At 54.9% G+C, this 20738-nt stretch overlaps 1 protein-coding gene across 2 annotated transcripts; it reads right to left on the reverse strand.

The window, feature by feature from the left end:
• Positions 1–2572: 2572 nt before the first annotated feature.
• CYB5RL (cytochrome b5 reductase like) lies at positions 2573–20684 on the reverse strand. Of its 2 annotated transcripts, XM_084872825.1 has the most exons (7): positions 20614–20684; positions 16877–17165; positions 16578–16726; positions 14969–15056; positions 11136–11240; positions 8109–8312; positions 2573–4384 (listed from the first exon to the last, which is right to left on the reverse strand). In XM_084872825.1, the coding sequence occupies exons 2-7, from the start codon at positions 17072–17074 to the stop codon at positions 4181–4183; spliced, it is 948 nt and encodes a 315-aa protein (XP_084728951.1). In that variant the 5' UTR covers positions 17075–17165; positions 20614–20684; the 3' UTR covers positions 2573–4180. The 2 variants fall into 2 exon arrangements, with proteins under 2 accessions (XP_084728951.1, XP_084728952.1); XM_084872826.1 differs by lacking the exon at positions 11136–11240.
• Positions 20685–20738: the final 54 nt, after the last annotated feature.

Raw genomic sequence — 20738 nt, forward strand, 5'->3', positions numbered from 1 at the left:
TTTAAATCTTTGACTATGGAACTATTTCAAACAGAAAAAAGGTAGAACGTAATAAAGCAGAATCACCCAGCTTCACCAGAGGCTCATATCTGGCCATATGCATGTCAATTATTCTTATAATGCAGTGACACAGGTAAGAGCCCTTCACCCCCCTGTCACCCCACCCCTTTCCCTGTCCCAGAGGTCACCACTGTTCTTTAAGTTGGTGGGTCTCCTGCCGAGACTGGTTTGGCTCAATGGATAGAGCGTCGGCTTGGGGACTGAAGGGTCCCGGGTTCGATTCCAGTCAAGGGCATGTACCTTGGTTGCGGGCATATCCCCAGTAGGGGGTGTGCAAGAGGCAGCTGATCGATGACTCTCTCTCATCGATGTTTCTCTCTATCTCTCTCCCTTCCTCTCTGTACAAAATCAATAAAATATATTTAAAAAAAAAAAAAAGTTGGTGGGTCTCCTCCCTGAGTATTTGGCGCCATTTTGTGTTTTTAAACTTTTTGAATGTGGTGATCTCACTGTGCCCCTCCTTTTTCCTGTTATTACGCTTCAGGATTTAGTCTGTGCTGGCACATGCAGGCCTGGCTCCTCACCTTACTGCTGTGCGGTATTCCGGCGCAGGTCTCTGTAGAACAGTTCAGCTCGTTTCTGCATTCCCTTACTGGTGCACAGACACAGGTGCTTTTTATCCTTTGCTGTTTCAAACGGCGCGGCCATGACAATCTTTACACACATCTCCCTGTGCGCTCGTGTGTCACATGTGATCATTACAACAATGACAGCATGCTGAAATGCCTGGACCCCTACATGACCTTGGAGAACGGCTTACTGTCTCATAAGCTTAGTCTCCTCATCAGTAAAACGGGGTACTAAAATGCATTTTGGCAACAATTACACTCTTCAGTGTAGCTGTAAACGCATTTTGCAACCTGTAAAGTACTCCGTAAGTATCGGCTGTTTATGATTCAGGTGGTAGACATGGAGGATGTAGGGAGCAGCCCCCACATGGGGGACTCACCAAGCAGGCCTGGGAGGGGCCCTCGGTGTGCTCGCATGCAAACGGGACCGTCTGAGAGGTGCCACGCAGAACACATGAGCCTGTCCACTCCTCCGGCCTGGAGTGCAGAGGAGGAAAGGCTTCGAGGGGAAGTGCCAGAGCCGAGCCCTCAGAAAACACGGCGGCCGAGGCGCGTGGCGGCAGGAGATGGGGCGGCAGGGTGGCCCGGGAAGCGGAAGCGGCCAGTGGGAAGGGAATGACTGATGCAACAGGACAAGCTGAAACACAGGGGCTGGGGGCCAGGGGGCCAGGGCTCAGTAAAAAGGAATAGCAAAGAGGCCGGATCCCGAGGGTGGCAGGGAGCCACCGGAGGATCTTAAGCAAAGGAATGAGTGACAGGCTCGGATGTCTGAGTGAGCTCTGAGGTCCGTGCCCACAGTCAGCAATAACGCACTGTCCGCTTGTTACGAGGGCCGATCTCACGTTAAGTGTCCTCACCGCAGTGAAAAAGAATGGTCTGGCTGAGTGTGAGAGGGGCGTGGGGAGAGGCTGGAGGCCGGGAGACCCATGAGGTGGCTCCAGCAGGGCAGCACCACACGGTGAAGGTGGGCCGAGGCCGCTGTCCCTGTGCTGCCCTCACCAGACAGCGCACCTCCCACGCGGCAGCATTACCAGGAGAGGTGGCAGCAGTGCACCCCTGACGGGAACCTCGCCCTGACTCAGAGGTGCACCCCCACGTCTCCCAACCAGTCCTCTTCCTGGCTCACGTAGCGTCCTGGGGGGCCCAGCAAGGCCACAAGCCCTCGTTTCCGGGAGACATCCGCTATTGGCATCTTGGCACCCAGGCATGGCTGGGGCCCTACCACGGCCCCTGGGGAGAGGCCCACCGTACCCAGGTGGCACAGGTCCGCGTGCAGCGAGGGGAGGGGAGGGTGACATTATAGGACGAGAGGGGCTGCAATAGCCTTGTGATATCTACCTGAAAGTATCCAAAGGAGACAAAACGGACACAAGAACTGCCCCAGACTCCCCACCCCTCAAGCAGGGACCCCCACTCAGTGCAGGGAGGCCCCTGGCCCTCGCCGTCTACTCCCCACGTCCCTGCCCAGAGCACGCGGCCCTGGCACACAGGTTCGCACCTGCTCTCCTTTCGGGCCGTCAGCTCCCGGGAGGAGCTTCCTAGAACTCACCTGCCTTTCCCTGTTGCTTCCTCGGTGCCTACAACAGAGCCTGGCTCATAACAGGACCCCCAGGAGTCCCTGCGAGGAGAGCCAGCGAGATGAGCTGAGGGAGAGGAGGGCGTGGGGACGACACCCAGGTTCCCGAGGCCCCGAGAGAGGAAGCGTGTCTTGTCCACGTCCCAGGCGAGGCCAAAGGAGAGCACAGCTCCTGCTGGCCTGACGCAGCGCAGGCCTCCACACACACACACACACACACACACACACACACACACGGTGCTCAGAGAGCTGCTGGACAGCCCGCTTTCCCAAGCACATCCCCCGGAGCGCCAGCCCACAGACTCCCGCGGACAACGGTCCACAGCGAAACACGGTGGAACACAGTGAAGAAGTCCCTTCACCGTCGGACTCTCAGAGCCTTTACTGCCCTCGCGTACATGTGGTTCTCCGGGAAGGTCACAGTCAGGATCCCCCCCAGATCTGACCGTGGAATTGCGCCTCTGAAACCCTTGGCAACACCCCCAACTGCTTGTTGTGATTAGTTACTGAACGTGACACAACACACAGATTTGTTGCAACTTTTGGGGCGGTGCAAGGAAGCCCTTTTTTCACAAGTGAAAATTAATCCCAGCTCCAAAACACAAATGGGGTAAAGATAAGACCGCTCTGATGAAGGGGGGCCTGGAGACCCCGTCTGGCCATCCCGTCACTGCTGCCACTGCAGGAACCCTCGTGTCCGCGGAGCCTAGTTTGAAAACCACCGAGCACAGGCTGCCACTCGGAGGCCTGGCTTCTGCTGCTGGTCTCGCCGAGAACGGTTTTCCTTGGTCTGGTCACTCAGCCTCATCGGCCCTCAGTTTCCCCACTGACACACCGCGTCTGGCAGACCAGGTGCTCTCCGGAGTCCTGAACTTTAACCTCTGACATGAGGAGGCCTGGGATGGTCTGGCGGTAAAATTCTAACTAGATGATTCTCTGGTTCTCTCATCCCGAGGTTCCGTGACTTAACGTTCTGATTCTGGGACTGCCTGCGGCCAGCTTGAGCTGGTGCAGGCACTGGAGCCTGGCTGCGAAAGGCAGAATTCATTAGCTGCAGTGCGCCGCCCAGGGGCGCCCGCTTCCCCGGGGAGGGCACGCCCCACGCAGGATGGAGGGGGCGGGAGCGGGGTGGACGGGAGGGGTGGGTGGGTCAGAATCAGCATCCACTCAGTGGGCAGAGCAGGGAGAAGGACCCAGGTCTCCTGACTCCTGCTCTATCTTTAGATCTCCATGGCAACCGTCGCCAGGGCACCAGAGCTGAAGGGAGGGCTGAGCTGGCTGCCTGCAGGAGCAGGGGCATTTGTGTCTGTGGCTCTTTGGCTGGAAAAGGGACTCTGGGCTGGGCTCTAGAGAAGGGAGACTGAGCGAAGCCCTTCGCAGCAGGGAGGGCCCAGGGCCAATACAAAACAAAGGCAACCCAACGCCCCACCTCGCTCCGGGAATGGGTCAGGTCACAGAACCCAAGTCGGTCCTTGTGTCAGGCCCCTGCCCCTGGAGGCACAGAAGGCAAGGTCCTCCTCCAAAGAGCTCTCAGCCGCCCCTGCGGTCATTCCCTGCAGTTAAGGGACAGTCACTGAGCCAGCCCTGAGGCCTCCCAGGGATTCCGTCCCCAGGGGAAGCACAGGGCTCGGTCCAATGGGAGCCCGCACAAGCCCTCTCACCTGCGGAACCAGGGGAGCTCTTCTGGCCCCTCCTCCCCCTGCGGCTCCGCCTGGACCAGGACTCCTCCAGGACTCCTTCCTGACTCCCAGCTGGCTACTCCTCCCCAGGCTCCTGCCACCCTCCTCCCTCCACACTGCAGGATGCCAGCTGAGGGAGGCCGCAGGTGAGAAACAGGTGCGCGGAGGTACAGGCAGCCGCGGAGACCACGTGGCGAGGCAGCTGTGGTCTTCTGTCGCGTGTTCAGATTCCGGCCCGTGGTCCTCCCTGGGTCTCCCTGGCAGGCCCCTGGCCTGGGTTTTCAGGGAGGCCAGGCCTAGAAGAGGAAGTAGGAGTCCTCGGCCAGGCCCGCACGCAGCAGACACCCGGCCATGTCCTTGGTAAACTCGGCCGAGCCGCAGACCAGCGCAAACGGCTTTCTCCGGCAGGAGCCAACCAGCTCGTCGACCAGGTCCTGGCCCAGGCGGCCGAAGCGGGTCTTCTCCCGGTAGCTCCAGGGCAGCTGCTCCGGGGAGCTCTCCTGGGATGGGGACAGACAGTGGGGGGTGACTCCCGGGGGTCCTTAGAGCTCACACACAGCTACCCTTGCCGAATGAGGAAACTGAGGCAGAGGGGCTGGGAAGGTAACCTTCGCCTAGCCCTACCACAAGTCAGGCCCTTGCTCACGCCGGACACAGCACGCCCACCACCAGGGGAGGCACAGGGAGGAGGGACATTGGGGCGGCCACACAGGGGGCTAGGAGCAGAGGCAGAACTCAGGCCCCATTGTTTCTCACTGCCTTTGGGGGCCCCTCTAGGGGGAGTGTTTGCTCCCCATTACTGTGGGTCTCCCAGCCTCTCTCCAGGGCTGTCTGTCTACACTAGGGGTGTCGAACTCAATCCGAGAAGGGGCCAAAATCTAAAATCCAGCCTAAATCGCAGGCCGAATGGTTTACTGAACAGTCATAAACTGACAATGTCATAAACTGACAGCGGAGTGCAGTGATGACAGCGCGGTGCGGGCCACATTGCAAGGCCTGGCGGGCTGGATTTGGCCCGCGGGCCTTGTGTTTGACACATGTGGTCTACACCATCACCTGGGGAGCATAACTGGCGTTCACCTGTTTTAAGGCGTCAGTTAACTTGCTGGTTTACCAGTATTTCCTGGGTGGTCACTCTGTGCCTCGCACTGTGCTAGGTCTGGGGACAGGGCAGCTGCTCTGAACAGGCCTCGTGCTGCCCATGCAGATCAGAGCTTCCAGCAGCAGCGCCTTGGCCAGGAGAGGGGTCCGTGTCTCCCACGGGAGAGGCTGGAGGTGGTCCGGGCTGCACAGAGCCGAGGGACCAGGGCCGGCTCCTTCTGTGCTCTGGGCCTAGGCTGTGGCTTTCAGCCTCAGGGCCACCAAAGGAAAGCTCTGCTGCTGCCAACGTGGAGGGATAGGTAAACATTTTACTTAAGTGTAACATGCGGATAGAAAATGGTAGGAATCATAAAGTATATGTAGTGTGAAGAACTTGAACGAGGAACTCATGTAACCAGTACCCAAAACAAACAAAACCAACAGAATGGGACCACTCGGACTTCTGAGCTACTAGTTCCTGGCTAAGCAGAGGCAGGAAGGAAAGGGGTTCGGGTTCAGGTTCGGGTTGGGATCTGACTTTGCTGCCATGCCTGGCTGAGTGACAGTGACCTCTCTGAGGCGTGTGGTGAGAGTGGAGTGATGAGAAACCTGGCAGAGGCTCTGTGAGGGAGCCTCTACTCTCAGGTGCAGGCCAGAGCCCGGGAGCCCACCCTGGGGGCCCTCTGAGCACAACCATGTGGTGCTGACAGGGCGGCCTCTGAGGTCCTGGAACTTCCTGGCTCCCTCCATGCTCTCACACACCCTATGGGCCCTTCAGGGCAGGAACCATTGGCCTCCCTCTCCTTCCCGATTCCCTCAGGCCAGTTAGGCTGGCTCCGCCCTCCTCAGTTGCACACCCTGAGATGCACAGGGTCTGGTTACTGCCCATGTGGGGAGGGGACGGTAAACAATGTGCTGTGAAGGAGGAGAGCTCAGGCAGTGACAGGTGAAACACTCTGCAGCCTAGGGCTCAGGGAGCACTTCCGCTTCCTGCATGAGAAGATAGGGGCTGAGCAGTGTTGGGTGAAGAAGTGGGGAGGAGCACTCCCTCCTGGCAAAGGGAACGGTGGTGAGCACAGGCCCGGCAGCCAGAAGGGCAGACACCTGCCAGCTCAGCAGACCAGTGCCACCGGAACGCAGCACGCAGGGAGGGCGTGCCTGGAGACAAGGCGGCAGAGGACTGGCACAGCCATGCGGGCTGAGGGCAGTGGGAGGCAGGGAAGGGCTGGAAGCAGGCGGAGGTGAGTCAGAGTTGCCCTCCCAGCTGCAGGATGAAGGACAAATCAACAGGGGGGTGTCTGGAGCAGGGAGACGCTTCAAGATTCAAGCTGTCCAGGCAGGAGGGGAGCATCCTGTGTGGAGGGAGTGCGGACGAACAGGAGGTGCCTCTCACTCTACCATCCCTGCCACGGATGGCCAGCCCACTCGCCTGACCCATCCCAGGCCCCAGCTCAAGGCTGAAGGCCCTCTATTGCTGGTGAACTTGAACTCTACCCACAAGCCCAGGTTTGGGAGCCACCTCCTCTGTGAAACCCCCCCTGCTTGCTGCAGCATCCTGAACACCCTCAGCAGCATCCAGTTTGTGCTGTCTTACACTGATGAGCAGAAAGGGCAGGGCCTCTGGAGTAGGGCCACCAGGATTCACATCCAGCTTTCCACCAACTGGCTGTTACCTTGGGCAAGGTTCTTAAATCTCTGAGCCTCAGTTTCCACATCTGTACAATGGGCGTGATGGCAGCACAGAACCCCCCTAAGACTGTGGTGGGGTTTACATGGGTTCACACACATAAAATGCTTAGAACAGGGCCAGGCGCAGAGGAAGAGCTCGAGGAGGGGAAGCCATTGTCAGCCCTCCCTGTGGCTGTCTCCCATGAACAGATGGCTGGATGGGAGAGAGCAGGCCATCCTCCTCTTTCATCAGGCACCCGGCATGTGGTTTGGAAAAAGGAAGCGGGGCGATTCTGCCAGGTGCCAGCTTCCTGCCCCAGCTGCCACCCTCCCTGACCAGGCCCTCGGGCAGGGGGAGGGGGCTGCCGGGCAGCAGTAGTCTTTCCCTCGGCCCCTCCCTCAGGCTGCATCGGCCTTCTGCTTCGTTGTCCTGCCTGGGCACTGCTGCTGCTGCTCACGTTCACCAAGCACGACCCTCTCGACAACTCTGTCCCGCGGACAGGCCAGCAGACCCCAGCCCCTGGGGACCCCCGGGCCTCTGGTATTGGGAAGGGAAACCCAGTTTCCTGACACGCCCACCCAGCCACAGACGTCAAGGATCACAGATGTCTTTAGGGACACTCGACAGCTGACTCAAAGAGGAAACTGATGAGAAGGGTGGTCCAACGTACAGGGCAATGAGGCTGACCCTGAGCAGCAGAGCACGGAGGGAGGCGCCAGCAGGGCACCCTAACCCAGGGCTGCAGGAAAGGGAAATAAAGCTACTGACAGGGGAAGGCAGGTGAACAGAGAGAGCTAAGGGCTGGGCTTGACATAAGGGCCATGATGGGCCCCCAAACTATTAGGGCCCACAGGGGAGGGGCTGGGAAGGCCTGAGTGAATGAGGGGATGGGGAGCCAGAGGCAGGGGGCTCAGGAGGCAGAATCGCTTCCAGCTAGAGTGTTTGCAGCCAGGAGAGTTGGAAAGCAGCTTTCCTCACAGGCAGGGGCAAAGTGATGTGGCAGGGACCCTAAGAAGCACAGTGGGCGCGGACAGAGGCAGTGCCTGCTCTGTGCCTGGCCCTGTGCTAAGCACTGAGGAGTGTGGTGACCCAGACAGGTGGACCCTGCCTCAAGGCGTTGATCACAGCCTCAAGGAGTTCTGTGGTCTGGCCACTCACTCCACGACCAGACCCCCAGATCACACAACTGCTGATGCCAGAGGGCGGATGACAGACAGCAAAGCATGATGGGGGGTAGCTGGAGCTTTGGAGTCAGAGTGTCCCAGGCTCCAATCCTGGCTGTGCCCCATCCGGCAGCACCTCCACCCTCCTGAGCACGTTTCCTCATCTGCATAAAGAACTCCCTGCCAGGCCACGGTGGGGATTCCCCCGGGGGCCGGATCACGGCAGCCGGGCGGGCGCAGAGGCCACAGCAGCCTCGGACAGGTGCAGAGGGCAGCCTCAGTCGGGAAAGGAAGTCACCGCCCAGGGCTCACCTGGCTGAGAACAAAGAAGGTGCGGACGTTCCAGAAGCGGGCCTGCTCCTGCAGGAAGGTTTTCAGGTAGATGCCCTCGAAGGTCTTGAAGCAGCCGACCAGGGTGACGAAGGTCTCATCCTCTGCATTGTCCGTGATGCTGTGCAGGAGGGGCACCATGGGGGCCAGGCCGGTGCCCGACGCCAGCATGAGGAGCTCACCATACTGGGGAACAGGAGGGGTAGAGACAGGAAGGGTTGGGGGGTCTCACCGCACCCACCCACTTCGGGGCTGTTGTTGGGCTTGCCTGAACCGGAGGGCCCTGCCCTTCCCAGTGCTCCTCCCTCTGAGTGACCCCCCTGCCTCCTCTAGGATCCCGCCTGGCTTGTTAGTCTACAGCCCGGAAGGTCTGTGTTAACAGAAATCAGGGAATCTGGTGCTGAAAGGGAAACTATAGCCCATCCTACAGTGGCTTGTTTTCCTGCTAAAGCATCCCCACAGGACTCTTACCTGCTTCTGCTGGCAGGTAGCCCATTACCTTGGGGGTCAGCTTGCTCTATTACGGACTGACCTCTTTGACAGGGAGGTCTTCCCACCTCACATTGAGCTAAAACCTGCTTTCAGCTCAGCCTTGCCCACGGCCGCCATGAGGGCCCTGCACTCGGCTGCTTCCTCTCTGCAGAGGTCTCAGGGAAACCTGAGCCTGCCTCTCCACACTACAAAGATCCTTTCCACGGACTCCTTCCCCTTTCTGAGCCCCTACTGCGGCCACGCCATCCAGCCCCGAATCCCTGCCCTGCCAGTCTTCTGGCTCTTAGCCTACCCTGGTCCTCCTCCTCCCACTGCTGCTCTGGTGCTCCCCTGGGAAGCCTTCCCTGAGCCGGGGACAGGTGAGGGGTCCTTCCTGCTTTCCCCACAGCCCCCTATGGACCATGCTGTGCTGTTGTCATCTGTGGGGGTGTCAGTCTCCCCGACAGACCAGGAGCTTCTGGAGTACAGGGGTCTTGTCTGACCCATTTTGGACCTGGCCCCGGATGAAGACATGGGGATGTGTGTGGAGGAACATACAGATCCATGCTAATGTGTCAGTCCTCCAGGCTGACTTGATGTCCATCTGCAATGAAGACAACTGCAGAGCAGCAAGACAGGGCCGGGAAGAGGGCTGAGCACCCCAGCCTTCTCAGGGGCCAGTGTCAATGTATGGGACCCCATCTCTTCTTCCTCACTGCTGGGCCCTACATCCTCCCTAGACAGGAAGTGCCGGGGCTTTCCATCCGCGTTCTGTGGATGCCGAGGAGCAGCCACGAGGCATGGAGAGGTTGCACCCAGAAAAGGTGGTGAAGATCATGTCCATCAGGCGCACCTCAAGGTTGGGAGAAACGGAAGATCCTCAGTGCCTGCTCTTAAGTCTGGGAGACACAGGGACATCCTCAACTAAAATGCAATGGTCAGCACTAGGAGAATATTGTAGAAGAGTATTAACTGCCTGGCCAGTATGGCTCAGTGGTTGAGCGTTCACCTATGAACCAAGAAGTCAAGATTCGATTCCTGGTCAGGGCACATGCCCAGGTTGCAGGCTCCATCCCCAGTGGGGGCATACAGGAGGCATCCAATCAATGATTCTCTCTCATCATTGATGTTTCTCTCTCTCTCTTTCCCTCTTCCTTCCTCTCTGAAATCAATAAAAATATACTATGCATATGCACATCCCTTATCTGTAAAATGAGGGTAGCAGTATTAGGAGCTGTTGTGAGGATTCACATCAGAATCTGGCACCTACATGCGTGATGTCACTACACTCACAAAGGTAGTACATACACCGATGCACCGAAGAGGATCTAGAAGGATACATGGCCAAGGTAGTCAGACTGATATGTCTGGTTAGATGGCCTGCAGGTGTCTTTATTTTCTTCTTATTGTCTCTCTCTATATCTGCTGATTTTTTTTTTGTGTGTGTGTGTGTGATGAACATGTATTGCATTTATAATAAGGAAAAACAAATAATAAAAGCTATTTTTAACTTAAAAAGAATGGAGAGGAATGGTCCATTCTCTTCCTTGTTTGTTTTATTTTGTTTTCCTAATTAGAAAGGTAATAGGTGCTCATCATGGAGAGTTTGGAAAGTCTAATGAAGAAAATAAAAATCACCCCTTATTTCATCACCCAGAGCTGAAATAATGCTATCATTTAATTGCATTTTCTTTCCATATTTTTTTCCCCTGTGCATTTTAACTTAGTTTCCCAGTCTGGTGTCTATTCAGTTTTGTGCCTAGTGTTTGTCACTTGATCTTATAACATAAACATATAATATCAATTATAAACATAATTTTAAAATCCAGGATAATGCTTTTAAGTACCTGTAACCCAGTGTACTTAGATGTTCCCCTGTGGCTGAATACCCAGCTATCTCCAATTTCTTGTTATCATCAATAAAGCTGCAATGAACATGTGCAAAAGTCAGCACTTTGGATTCCTCCCACAGACAGACTTCCAGAAGTGGAATCACTGGGTCAGAGATTTTTAAGACTCTTCCTACTGCCAAACTGCCTTCCAGATATGCACCAACTGATGCAAAATTACTGATTCCTCCTGGGAACGGGAGGGAAGCCTCTGAGCGTAGCGGGAAGATAAGGAGAAGAGCCTTCCCGGCTGGGAAGCAGTGGCCTCCCAGGCAGTGAGCCATGAGACGGAATCAGGGGGCGGTTTCTGTGGTCTTGTAACTGGAATGTGCATCTGGAAAGATATGCGTGAGGGTGAGATGGAATCGGGTCTTAAATACCAAGGACGTGAGTCTGAGTTTTCTAAGAGGTGGGCAGTCACGGAGCACGGGCAGGCAATTTTATTTCTTAGCGCCTATTCCATCGCCTCCCATGTCCAGCCCCAAGGATGCTCTCGGGCTTGGGTTTGGGCTCAGGAAGAATGGTACAGGGAGACTCAGAAACCCAAAACTGGAAGCTGCTGCAGTCCTGGAGGCTAAGCTGGGGTGTGGAGGGGAGAGGGAGGAAGGAAGGGGGGGGTCTCCTGAGGATCCAGTGTGCTGGCACTGACCTGGTTTGGTTTATAGAAGAAGTTTCCGAAAGGTCCTCGCCAGAAAGCCGCGTCTCCTGCTCTCAAGGACTCAACGTACCGGGACATGAGCCCCGTCTGGTAGCACTGGGAGCAAACACAGGAGACCTCATCGGGATGGGCAACGCTGCCATGCAAACCACACCGGCCTCTCCTGCGGAGCCCTTTCTGCAATCCGAGCACTTTACCAGTGGCATCTCATCCCACAGAATTAGTACTGCCACCCCCAATTTTCAGAGGAGGCCCCGAAGCTTACACAGAAGGGAAATGGTGAGGCTGGGATGAGAATCCAAAGGACCTTCAGCTTTAACTGCAGAGGTCTCAACCCACACCACTCAGGGCCCAAACAGGTAACGTAACTGAGTGAAGAGCTGGGTATGAAATGGTCAGTGACAACTAACACTCAGTGGCAGTACCAGAGGGCAGCAGGGGACGGCAGGGGCTGTGGTAAACTGGGGAGTGACTGCTCCTTCTAAAGGAAGAAGCCACTTTGTAGGTTCCAGTTCGGTTTGTGGGGCGGGTGATGCCAGATCTGGTTTCCCACAGGAGCAAAGCATCCCTATTTTTATGTTAAATCTCCCACACTTGAAATGTCAGCAATTAAGTCAAATTTTTTTAAAACACTCTACAGGCCAAAACCAAATGCCATTACGGGCTGGAATCAGTGTGTAGACCACTCATTTGAAATCTCCGCATTACCCTACACTGGATGAAAAAATGAAGGATGTGGAGATTCCTCCATGGGAGGCAGACTACGTTTTCTGCGGGCCTGCCCACGCTGAGCCAGGCACCAGGCTGAGGCTGCAGAGAAGACAGCTGGACCTGAAGCTCCGTGAAGGCGGCCATAAATATATGAATGAACAAATGAATGAATGAGTGGATTTACCAATCATTCAGTATTCAGATTCAGACCCTCCCTTAAAGGAGCTCACAATCCAGGAGGAACCTGTCTCAGACATACACACGGTAGAGACTACCTAATACTGCATGAGAAGCATAAAGTGCGGGGAGAACACTGAAGAGGTGCAGTCACTTCCAATGGAGCAGGATCTAGAAAAGCCTCCTGGCCTAGATGGTTTGGCTCAGTGGGAAGAACGTCGGCCTGTGGACTCAAGGGTCTCAGGTTCGATTCTGGTCAAGGTCATGTACCTTGGTTGTGGGCAAATCCCCAGTGGGGAGTGTGCAGGAGGCAGCTGATCGATGTTTCTAGCTCTCTATCCTTCTCCCTTCATCTCTGTAAAAAATCAATAAAATATATATTTAAAAAAAGAGAGAGAGAGAGAATAGCTTCCTGTCCTAGACAGTTTGGCTCAGTGGACAGAGCATCAGCCTGTGGACTGAAGGGTCCCAGGTTTGATTCTGGTCAAGAGCACATACCCTGGTTTGATTCCCAGTAGGGGGCATGCAGGAGGCAGCTGACCAATGATTCTCTCTCATCATTGATGTTTTTATCTCTCTCTCCCTCTCTGAAATTAATAAAAATATTTTTTTATTTTAAAAAAAGAATAGCTTCCTGGAAGAGGAAGCGTTTGAGTTGGTCCTTGAAAACTGGGCAAGATCAAATTCTCTGGGAACGGGAGGGAGAGGAAGAGAGAATTCTGGGCATCAAGTATGGTACAGGCAGGGGTAGGACAGCCCAGGCCATGTGCTGGGAACAGCAAGTGGACACAGTAGGGTGGGGGTAGGAGGGAAGCACTGAACCACAGGACTGGGAGAGTGTTTGATATGAGATTATAACCAGACTGGGCCTTGGTCACCAGACATGCTTTTAAGCACCCACAGCTACCTCTGGTACCACCCCTGACTTCCTTAGACACCATGTGCCTGAAGCCACCTGGAAGAGGTCTGGGAGGGAAGCTACAGTTCCCCTACCTTGCTGGAGGCTGTCTCTGAGCACGCCCTGGCTCTAGTCTCAGGGGAGGCACTGCCCACACAGAGCCTGGCTCTTTACACACTAGTTAACTAGGACGGACACCGAACTTGTGGGTGTGTGTATTTTTTTTAATTAATTTTTTTATTAATTCTCCCACTTGGCATTGTATTACCTTAGGGGTCTGGGGAGAGTGACTTCCCCCTCTGAGGATCAGCTTCTCTCTCTGTAAAATGGGGAGATGATCTACTCTGTAGGGAGGTGGTTATGAGTTGAAACAAAACAATGAAGAGCCAGAAGCAGTGCCTGGTGCCCAGGAGGTGCCTGAGGACTGGGAATTCCTCATCTACCAGAGGGTAAACCTAACCCCGTCTGCCTTCCCAATTTGCAGAGACATTCCCAGCTCTTCCCAGCCAGCGGCTTAGGGGTAATTAAGCATCCCTCCGCAGAGAGGCTTTCTGGGAAACAAAGGAGAGGAGCCGCCTTGCAGCTGGGAGGGAGCTGTCTCCAGGCTTATCCTTTCAGCAGACACACACCCGGACGAGCAGCCTGGGGAAGCAGGCCATTTGGAGAGGATTTGTGGGATCTTCCAGACAAACAGTTGTGCGGAGAAGGGATCCCATCCAAGCTTATGTGCGAGGAGTAAACACTCGGGCTCCGAGGGCGGCGGGGGAGGCGGGAGCCAGAGACAGCACTGGGGTCTTGGAGTCAGGAGGCCAGGGCTCACCATCTGCTGCATTTACTAGCTGTGGCGCCTGAGGTTCTCCTGGGGCCTTAGTTTGCTTATCAATGAAATGGGGATAATCCCTGTCCTACGGGGGAGATAAAAGGATGTGAAAGCTATTCTTAAACGCTGGAGTTCCCTAAGACTGCATGTGGGAAATGATGATCTAGGGCTATGTATTAGGCTGACCCATATGAAACTGCTGTTTCTGTAAGTCAAAAATATTAAGAGGATCAGCAATTTCATGCAGTTCCACCTAATTATTTTTTCCCCACATAATTGGACCTTCATGACTTCTTATATATTTGGTGCCTACTCTCTGGGCCTCTGGGGTATTTTGTATCCAACCCACTTTGTTCATGTCATCTCTGCCAACCCCCTCACCACCCTGGCTGCCCCACCAGCACCTTTCCTCCTGCCATTCAGACTGGGAGCAGTTCCCACAAGACCCTGCTCTGTCTCACCTCTCCCCGCCTTGGCTTACCCATACCCTTGGCCTCGATGCCATCCCCTGCCACTGCCCATTTCTACGCCTCCTTTAAGACCCAACTCAAATGCCCCAGCCCCTGCCTGCCTTCCCGAGAAGTAACTCAGGTTAGTGTGGTCCACAAGGCGCTCCACATCCCACTTCTCCTTGCATGCCCCCTTCCGCTCCGGGACAAACGATAAGCAGTTCCCCCCTCAGGCCTCCTCCTCCATGGCACTCAGAGCTTCCGCCCACCTTTCCCTCTGGTTCCCACTCCTTTACTTACACATACCGCATCCTCTGCAGGGAGGCCCGGCCTGCTTCCCATAGCTCCTGCCACCCTGTGCGGCACTGGGGCCTCCTGGCAATGTGTCTAACACCCTGTCCTGCTCTGGCTGCTCCTCTGTCTGAGGACCCCCATGCCCAGCACACAGTGGGTCCCCACCTCCCCGCCCCCAGGCTCAGAGCTCTCTCCATCGACAGGCACAAAAATGAGGAGCAGCTTTCGCTTGCTCAGTCTGAGGCTCCTTTTCATAAAAATCTGTCAGGAATAAGCCGTCTGTTGGGGGTCGAGCAGACCTTCACCAGGAAGGAGATGGGAGAAGCCCTTCCTCACTGCCCCCTCTCTTCCCTCGGGCCAGCTCCTTTCATGGGAGCACTGGCTCTTCCACATCAGTGGGAACTGCCCCATCCCACCCAAACCAGCAAATGGGGGCTTCCTCCCACAGCTCAGAGTATCACGTGAGTCAGCTCACCTTGATCAAAACTTCAAAGTAGCCTTCTGCATTGGCAGGGCTGATGGGTGTGTAGGCTCTCTGGATTTCTAAGCCATCTACTATCCCTCTGGGAGAGAGAAGCACTCAGTCAGGCAGGCAGGCATTCAACAAACCCACCTAGGATCCACTCCACCAGGCATTGTGAAAGCAAAAGTGAGCCTGGTCATCCCCAGTGGTCCTCACTGAGGGGCGAGCAGGGGAAAAGAGCACCGGGTCCCCTGGTACCTCATGCTGTATGCATCTCCCCCACCCCTGCAGGCCACCTATATATATAAAAGCCTAAGCTACTTTTATGGTGGAACAACAGACCAACTGGTCGCTATGATGTGCAATGACCACTAGGGGGCAGACGCTCAATGCAGGAGCTGCCCCCTGGTGGTCAGTGCGCTCCCACAGGGGGACCACTGCTCAGTCAGAAGTCAGGCTCACAGGCTGGTGAGCAGAGCAGCAGTGGTGGGAGCTTCTCCCGCCTCTGGGCAGTGCCACGGAGCAGCAAGCTGAGCAGTAAGGAGCAGGGAGCAGACAGGAGGTAAGGAGCACAGGTTCCTGGACTGCGAGAGGGTGCAGGCCAGGCTGAGGGACCTGGCCTCTGGCCCCTCCCATCCATGGGAATGGTGAGCTTTAAGGACTGCCAGCCAGGCCACAGGTCATAACAAGCTGGGCACAAACACCAGGGATCAGTGCAAGGTGAGTGGCCAGAGGGTGACCAGTAATATGCACACTCTGGGTTTTCCTCATCCTCTGGCTTCACCTTCTGTCTCCCTTGCTGGCTCTTTCTCCTCTTGCCAATACCGTAAATGCTAGAGTAGCCAGGGTTGGGTTCCCCGCCCTTCCCTCTTTCCATGCCACATGCTCCCAAATGCTGTCCAGGTAGATGCCAATGATTCCCATGCCCATGTCTGCAGCTCAGATCTCTCTGCTGAGCCTCTCATCCACAGAGTTACTGCCCTCTGGAGGTCCCACAGGGTCTTTGTGCTGGGCAGGTGAAGATGGAGACAGATGGGAGGAGTGTACACAGGCAGGCTGGGAGGAAGAAGAAACTCCAAAGGAGTGGTTAAGGGTGTACCTCAGGAGCTGGGCTGTCTGAGCTTGAATGCTGGCTCCACAACTTATCAACGAGGCGACACTGGGCAAGTCCCCCGATCTCGAAGACAGTGTCCTCTCTATCGACTGGTGCCAATCACACAGGTTAATACCACAGGCACTAGAGTCGCACTACCTGCCTTCCAGTCCTGGCTCCCCCATTTCCTGACCGTGTGACCTTGGGCAAGCTACTAAACCTCTGTGACTTCGGTTTCTTCTCGGGGATGCTAATGGTACCTACCACTTGGGGTTTTGTGAGAATTCAACGCGCTCATAAGCCCACAGAATTGTCCCTTGGATAGTATGTGCTGTTAGTGTTTGCTATTTTTATTACTTTTTATGAAAATGCATTCTTGTTCTACCCCAAGAACCCTCTGAGTCATGTATTACTGTGTCTACTTTGAAGATGATTAGTGGGGGGGTTAAGCCGTCGCCTGAGGCCATGCAGCTAGCAAATGGCAAAGCGGGGCTGCAAAGCTTTGATCCTCCCACTGCCTGAGTGTACCGTAGGATGAGGTGCTGGCCGGGCCGCAGGCCGAGCTGGCTGCTCCCAGGCAGTGCAAACCGCACCCGGTAGGTGTCCTGAGTGAGTCTGTCCAAGGCACTGATGCGGAAGGCCAGGAACGTCTCCGGGCTGAGTCGAGAGGGCAAGTTCTGCAACAGGGAAATACCCAGCAGCTAGGAAGTGGGACTCAAGAGACAGGCAGGCACCTGTCCCAGATTCCCCAGGGAGAGGCTATCCTGGCAGACCTGAGGCCGGATAGATGCTGCCGCCCTCGCCCTCTTGTCTGAGGAGTCCCTTACCGGCAGTTCCTTCCCTCTCAGCAGGCTTCTGTCCTTGCTGGCTCGGGCTGCCTCCCACCTCGCCAGGTCTCGGTCGTAGAGGTCGAACACACAGGGTGAGCAGCCACTGCCGCAGCACTGGGAGGGCAGGGGCTCCACAGGCCGAAGCTGCAGCCAGGCTTCCTCATCGTCCTCCTCCTCCTCCTCCCTCGCATCCATCGTCAGAGGGCTCAGGCAGCCTGGGGGATAGCAGGTGCTCTTTCCAGAGCAGGCCTGGCTCTGTGAGAGTCACGGGCCCAGGGCCCATTCCCTGGAAGGCCCGGGAGAGAGAAAATATGTGGTTACGCTCTGGTCACTGGACTCCTCCCATCCTCCTGAGGCCAGCAGATGCCTTGCGTGCGTGCGTGCGTGCGTGCGTGCGTGTGTGAGCACTGAGGACAGGGATGAACCAACCACCCTGGAGTCTGGTGCCTGGAGGGGAGGCAGGCAAACAGAACATATCAAAGCTGGCATCAAGGTTTCCTGACCTTTTCCTGTGCTATGAGTGCTGGAGCAAGCACTTTACATAGAAAAACCTTACTGAATTTTTAAAATATTTTAGAATTCCACAGGCAAATTGAAGTAAAAGAGGATGTTCTCTCCCTCTTGCCTGAGAATAGAACTGAGGGTAAATCTCATGTCACAGGACACTATTTGATGTAAATATCATTCCTCTAAAAGGCAACGACCTCTAAGAGCTCCAGCCTTTGATTTCCTCTCAATCCTTCCTGCCATAGACACGAATAGGGGCTGCTGAACGAGGTGCTGGGATGCAGAGGAGAGCGAGCCTCGTCTGTGCTCTGGAGGAACTCCTGGCCTGTGGGAGTCATCCCCTAAAGGGATAACAACCATTCAAGGACAGATGCCACCAACGGAGCCAGAGTCTATGCCCAGCACTGTGCACTGCCTCACTCCATCCATGCTCTTCCCCATCGCTCAGAAAATTGAGGCCCAGGTCAGGAAACCAGGAGTGTAAGGTTGGCAGGTTGCTATGCACACCTGGGTCTCTTATGTCTCCAGGCTAGTGCTCTTTCTCACTAGATTCCATGCTTCTGGAGGATGGGGACAGGATGGGGTAAGAGTGTGTGTGTGGGGGGGGGGTGGGGGGGCGGGGAGGATCCTTCATCCAATTCCCAAAGCCTGGTATCACAGAACAGGGGTCCAACTTGCCAAACTGTCACTGAGTTTTGTGGGCATCCCAGAGCCTCCTAATGGCACTAATTTCATTTGTGCATAAAGTGCTAGAATCAAGGTGTGGGTCAAGTCTGTGGAAGGGCAGAAGGCTAAACCGCTAAGTTGGCCAGCGGACCTGGAAGCCCTGTTTCTTGGTTACCAATCACTTCCCAGATTTTTTTTTTTTTTTTGAGAGAGAGAGGAAGGGAAAGAGGGGGAGTGAGAGATTGGAGAGACATTGATTCATTGTGCCAGCAATGCATGCCTTCATTGGTTCACTCTTATATGTGCCCTGACCAGGGATCAAACCCACAACCTTGGCGTATAGGGAACGACATTCTAATCAATTGAGCTGGTGGGACAGGACCTTTTCCTGCTTCCCACGTTCATTTATATTGGAGCTTCCCACAGGCCCAAAGGATGTGCTTCTGGTCTCTCTACGCCATCCATCAGTGCACCTGCCACCAGCTCTGATGACACCAGTCCCCTGCTTAGCAACTTTTAACAGCTCCCCATCGCCCACTGGATTGAATCCAATCTTCTTGCCCGATGCCCAAGGCTCTTCCTGATCAGTTTGTCCAAATTTTCTTATCCCTTATTCTCACTGGTTTTAGAAGGGCAGTCCCCCTGTGTGCAATAAATCTATCTCTTACTGAGGAGAGGATTTGGCTTCAGAAAACCTGGTTCTGCTACTGGTACTATTTCAGGAAGGCTTAGCAGGCTGGGACCTCCTTGAGGATAAGGGTGGTATCTTATTTTTCTGTACTCTCCCACCAAGCTCAGGCCAGGCATTGGAAGGCTCCGGTGAGTGGTAAGTGCTCATTCCGTTTATAAATAAAGTCTGTGAGCCAGGCACAGTGCCAGGTGCTGGGCTGCCGCAGAGGTAAGGGGTCATGGGCTTCACAGAGCTTGCAGCCTAGCATGGTGTTATATCAACTTGACCCATTTTTAATTGCATGTGATGTGCCGGGTATGAACAGGAGGGAATGAGGGCTGGTCCCTTCTTTATGTCAATTTCTTTTTTTTTATTTTTCATTTTTATTGATTTCAGAGAAAAAGGGAGAGGGAGAAAGAGAGAAACATTAATGATGAGAACCATTGATTGAAAAAAAAAAAAAAAAGAACCATTGATTGGCTGCTTCCTGCATGCCCCCCATTGGGGGATCGAGTCCACAACCTGGGCATGTGCCCTGATTGGAATTGAACTGTGACCTCCTGGTTCATAGGTCGATGCTCAGCCACTGGGCCATGACAGCCCGGCTATGCCAATTTCTTTCTGCAATAGAACCATGAATAGACTGATGAGTTTCAGAGGGAAGGTGGGAGTGGGGAGGGAGAGAGATTAACTGGGGAACTTACATGGATAGCCCACAGACAGAGACAATAGTGTGGTGAAAGCTTGGGAGGGGCCGTGGGTGGGTCAATGGGAAAAACACACACACACAAACAATGGAAACATCTGTAATACTTTCAACAATAAAGATGTTTAAAAGAAAGATAAGGTGAGATAAGGGAAAGAACTCCTTTTATTGTAAGCAGCTATACACTGTAAGGGTTGTTCCTACCACTCTTTGCCTTACATTTACCTTTTCCATGTTTTAGTAATCCCACTTTCTCTGCTATTTTGGAAACTGTTAGAGAGGTTGGCTATGTCAGTCGTGAATCTTCAAGACCTGGTTCATGCCTCCTTTCCGTCTCTAGCTTTTCAGTCTAAGAGGCACCACCTTTAAGCCACGCCTTGACGCATGTTGCCTCCACCTGGATGACTCTCCTCACCCTGCAGGCCCTGCTTCAAGGTCACCTCCGCGGCGAGGCCCTCCTTGGACCGCGCCTTCTAATTCCCCACCATGCACACTATTTGCTTATATTAGTATTCATTCGTTAAACATGTATTAACTGTGTGCCAGGCCTTGTGGCAGGCCCTGTTCCGGGGGTGGCTATATCAGAGAAGAAACAGAAATCTCTGGAGTTCACATTCTAGTGAGAGAGAGTCATTAAATAAGATCAGAACGGGAAACATACAGTATGTTTGTATTAAATGCTAAAGAGGAGAAACCTGGGGAAAGAGGGACAGGTGTTGGTGTGTGTGTTTTTTCCAGCTGCTTATCTGTTTACTTGCTGTTTCTCCCACTAAACTACCACAATGGGCATGTGATCACTAGGTGTTGCTCCAGGAGCAAAGGCCGCCTCCGTCGCTCTGGCTTCCAGGGGGGGGGAAGAGAAATCCTGAGGGAAAGGGAGGAAAGTCAGCCCCTCTTGGCACTGGGACCGCGGCGCTGGTGCGCAGGGCAGGGGCGTAGGAGAGGGACGCGGTAACAGTGCCCGCAGCTGAGAGAAGAGGACGGAGAGGAGAGGACACGCACAGCGCACCCACTGAGTGCGCTAGCTTCGGCGTTTCTATTCTGTTTTTACAGCAAAGACCCCCGGGCTCAGAGGGAAGTGCCCTGCCCGCGCTCCAGCTGCTGGTTAGCGGCCCGCGTTCCTCCGAGGTCGGGCTTGAAGTCCAGGTGTTCTACTCCCGCCCCTGCCCCAACACGACCACTCACCTCCACCGCTGGGCTTCCCTGCACCTGGGGATCCTTCCTGTTCCCTCCCGCCCCCTGGGGGTGGGGCAAAGCAAGGATGCCCTGGCCTTCATTGGCTCGAGTGGCTGCCACTCACAGGACGAGCT

Source organism: Pipistrellus hanaki (genome assembly GCF_964339955.1).
Source record: "Pipistrellus hanaki genome assembly, chromosome: 2".
Taxonomy (NCBI): domain Eukaryota; kingdom Metazoa; phylum Chordata; class Mammalia; order Chiroptera; family Vespertilionidae; genus Pipistrellus; species Pipistrellus hanaki.